At 41.3% G+C, this 3,976-nt stretch overlaps 1 protein-coding gene across 1 annotated transcript; it reads right to left on the reverse strand.

The window, feature by feature from the left end:
• Window positions 1-317: 317 nt before the first annotated feature.
• Window positions 318-3,675, reverse strand: LOC143012139 (uncharacterized). Its single transcript, XM_076165208.1, has 4 exons — window positions 3,556-3,675; window positions 2,001-2,954; window positions 1,659-1,876; window positions 318-651 (listed from the first exon to the last, which is right to left on the reverse strand). The coding sequence occupies exons 1-4, from the start codon at window positions 3,559-3,561 to the stop codon at window positions 582-584; spliced, it is 1,248 nt and encodes a 415-aa protein (XP_076021323.1). The 5' UTR covers window positions 3,562-3,675; the 3' UTR covers window positions 318-581.
• Window positions 3,676-3,976: the final 301 nt, after the last annotated feature.

Consider the following 3,976-nt stretch of genomic DNA (forward strand, 5'->3'; position numbering starts at 1 on the left):
GATAAGGGCCATTAACATTTAACAATTTCATAATGCCATAATGCTTGAGAGACTGAATGTTGAGGTTATAGTTATCCTAACAGTGAAGTTGCCTCCATATTCTTCTGCACAATAAAAACACTGAATATTTTCAAAAAACATGTTCACTGTAATAAAGCACATCCACAGAATGGTTCTACGTGTTTAACTGTCAGTTTTCTGTCCTTGAAGTGTCCCAGTTCAACAAAAGCAATACTCACATTATTTCAATCACAAATAACAAACAAATTATAGGTGAAGATGTTCCAGCATAAAGAAACCAAATGATTGAAATGTCATTCTATTAATCCATATCAGTGGTTTAATTTCAGATTTTCTTTGTATTCAATCAATCCAACAATTGTAAATATGAACAATAACACAAAATGAAGTTCCTTAAATGAGGACTAGTAAGTAAGTATTTTTCTTGTAAAATTTCATCCTTTCTGATATGAATTGTGTAAATAACATCCAGCTCCAAAAGCCTTTAAAGTTTAAAGTTTTGACTTTGTAAGCCGTTTGTGAAAAGTCATGTTGGAGTTGTTCTGTTTGTCGTGTGGCTGTCAGTGGATTCCTTTGGACTTCAGCTCGAGCTGAACGCGCCCCAGATATTCAGAGTCTGGATACCCAAAGCTGCAAACACACCAACAGACATTTATTTATTTATTACATTTATGTTTATTCATATGCTGTATTTGAGGACTATATACAAGCTGTTTCCTCTTCATGATGAATCTATATGAAGATATTATATTATATTACATTAGCCCCACTCTAAGCTCATGAGTGGAGCATTTACACGAAAGAACGAGAGTTTATTTGTGTGTAACAACAATAGATGACACTGAAACTTTGCAAAAAGCGGATTCAGGCAACATATTTGACCAAATATTGCGTCACAATTCACTAATTCTATCATCAAACCCATTTTATAATGATGCTGATCAGCTGTTGTAGAACTGTCCAATCAGAAACAGATTTCCAGTGGTTTGTTAACTGGATGGTCGAGTGTTTCCTTTCTCATTTCTCCTACATGAAGTCGCCTTGATTTTCCAAACAAAAAGATCAATACTGGAACATCCTTAAAGATGGCGGCAAGATTGATTTCTGTGCCACAGAAGAATGGAGGAGGGAAGAGTGATCAAATAAGAGCTGTGGAACACACCTAGGGACTTCAATGCAGAGACACAAAGTGGAGCTATATGCCCCAAGTAAGTGTTATTAAATGTTCTATTTTCTTCAACTCCATTTCCCCCCCCCCTTTATCACCGTATGAGTAAAGGTAGGTTCCCTTAGTTTTGCAGCCTTCGTCACTCCTCTGCTGCTGATGGGGGGTGCAGATTATCTACCTATAAAACAGGTGAGGCCACCAACCACCTCACCTGTGCCAGTGGCACTCACCGACCCCAGAGAGGGTGTAACAAGCAGGGGGCTCACACTATCTCCCCCCAGATCCTGCCCTTGTCTGTGCAGAGGACGACATTTCTCTGCTGGTCCACCCAAAGATCTGGTCAATTGCCTCCATAGAGCTCATAACCAAGTGAGTGGCACTACTGCCAATACGCAGGTCTATGCAGTGTTTAACCACGCTGCATCTGTGTGCATCACATGTCTACAAAGTATAATGAAACCATTCTTACTTTGTTGGTCCTCCATGTGTTGAGGTTTTGTGGTGAATATCATTCCATGTGACCAAATTGTTCCTGCCAGTTGTGTTGGAGCGGCCGACGGTGAAGATGAGTCGCTGGTCAAAGGCTCTTGTCAGCAGGTCCAGAACCTTCCGACCCTCTGAGGAGTCTGGGAGGTAGGCTGAGCGTGACACTCCCTCGTAGTGCTGCCTGGGGTTCGGATGCTCCTTCTGAAGGTACCAACAAACAAGTTACTACTGATAAAAAGCAGGTAAGTAAAAACCTAATCCCCAATGCAAAGTTTCCTGATATTTAAGACTCAAAAAGTTAGAGTTTAGAATGATATTTTCTTACTTTTTGGATGCCATTTGGAATGTAATAATGAATCATTATTGTTCCATATTGCTCATATCCAGGCAAAGAGGACAGGCTTTTGGTGACTTTCATTGTTCCTCCTTCAGGCTGCGTCCCCATCAAAGTGCCGTATAATGCCCCACAAGTTGGACAAACAGGCTTGTACTCAAAAGCTTTTTTCAAGCATCCTTTGCAAAATGAGTGCTTGCACTTTAAAATCTCTTTCTCTGTTGCTGCAATGACCTCAATGCAGATTGGACATGATTCATCTTCAGGCGGTGTGCTGTGTGAGACGGAAGTTGCTGTTTTGTGTGTTGGATCTTTCTGTCGTGGGCTATTTTTTGAACTTTTGTACAAAAGAAACTCCTCCAGTGCAGCAACCTGTATAAAAGGCCCGGTTACATAAGCTTTGCTTGGGTTGTGTCTGGGTTCAAAAAGCAGCTGTGGAAATTTTTGCTGTAAGTCTATGTAGTTGTGCAGGGTTAAAATGATGGACCGACGCTGCATGTCTGCAGCCAGCCTTTGGTAGAAGGTGACAAATCGTTGTCTGATGAACTGAGAATGAACATGCTTTGCTTTTGCATGCTGTGGTGTGAAAGACACCATTACATTCCCACTGTGACTGCTGAGATTCTGCATTTCAATCACAAAGTTTTCCCCTTGAATTCTGTTGAGCTCTTTTGAACATTTTTCCCGAATATAAGTCATGACGAAGCAAGCTACTTCTACTGGTTCCACACGTGCTGCAGCCTTTTCATCTGGCTGACTGCTCCTTCCACTCTCAGATCTGACAGCTGAGAGTCTCAGGAAACACTCCTCTATTTCCTCAAAGGATCCACGTACTTCGTAACTGGATCTGTTTTTCTTGGGGCTGTAATCTCCAAGAATGCTGCATAATCTTCCAGTGTCTTTATAATATACCTCATCCACAACAGCAGTGACATCTGAGATAAACTGCAACAAAAATATAACAGTCAAAGTTAGTTTCAATCTAACATCTATACAGATATTTTAAAAGGAGCAAACTCAAAAAGTTGATGTTGTGGCTCCCAAAGTCTAGCAAACATGCCCCCCCCCTACCCCTCCCCCCCCTCTTTTGTTGAGGGCAAAGAGAGAGAATGGAGATATCTACTGCCATGAATTTTAAACAGTTCAAGTTTGCTCAGTCACGGAATAATTATTAAGCATTACATGCCACGATGGCAAAATATTTGCTTAAATTTTGATACGTTCGAAACTGGTGCGCTTTTATTTTGAAGGTAAACCGGGAGTCGCATTTTCGAGTAATTGCAGCACTCTTTACAGCTCTGCTTCCGGAACCCAAACCACCGAATAAGCCCCTTAAATTTTGTTTGGTGGGTAAACACATCACGACTGTTTGTTTACATTTGTTCCTGGCTCTCATTTAAAACACAAAAAACACCAAAACAAACGCCACATTTGGCGTGTGACACTGTGTAAACAAAAGAACCACAAAGGAAGATAACTTGCGCGCAAACCCGCTTTCAGTTTGTGTTTTTATTTCGTCATTAAACCTTTACTTTGAGTGACTTACGTCCATCCTGAAGCTTCAAGTTGTTGAAATCAGCAGCAGCGCCAATTCCAGCGCCTTCTTCGCCCTCTTACTCTTACTTTCACTTTAGGCTGCTCCTCTGTGAGCATCTCCTGTCATTCAGCGCCCTCTGTTGGTCATCGCAGGTAGGAACTGATCACAGCTTCACGTCTTACTTTCCCTTATCTATCTATCTATCTATCTATCTATCTATCTATCTATCTATCTATCTATCTATCTATCTATCTATCTATCTATCTATCTATCTACCTATCTCTCTCTCCCTCTCTCTCTCTCTCTCTCTCTCTCTCTCTCTCTCTCTCTCTCTCTCTCTCTCTCTCTCTCTCTCTCTCTCTCTCTCTCTCTTACGCGCTCAGTCTGATCGTTATCGTCGTGTTGCAGTGTCAGTCGGTAGCCAAAAGAG

This window comes from Genypterus blacodes, unplaced genomic scaffold, assembly GCF_046128005.1.
Source record: "Genypterus blacodes isolate CSIRO-AG114 ecotype Tasmania unplaced genomic scaffold, CSIRO-AGI_Gbla_v1 ptg000141l_1, whole genome shotgun sequence".
NCBI classification, from domain to species: Eukaryota; Metazoa; Chordata; class Actinopteri; order Ophidiiformes; family Ophidiidae; genus Genypterus; species Genypterus blacodes.

Excerpts from the sequence above, each read along its gene's own strand:
- LOC143012139 (XM_076165208.1), bottom strand. Across the intron at positions 1,877-2,000 it reads TTCCAAATGGCATCCAAAAA|AAGGAGCATCCGAACCCCAG; the intron begins GTAAGAAAATAT and ends TGGTACCTTCAG. Across the intron at positions 652-1,658 it reads ACACATGGAGGACCAACAAA|CTTTGGGTATCCAGACTCTG; the intron begins GTAAGAATGGTT and ends GTGTGTTTGCAG.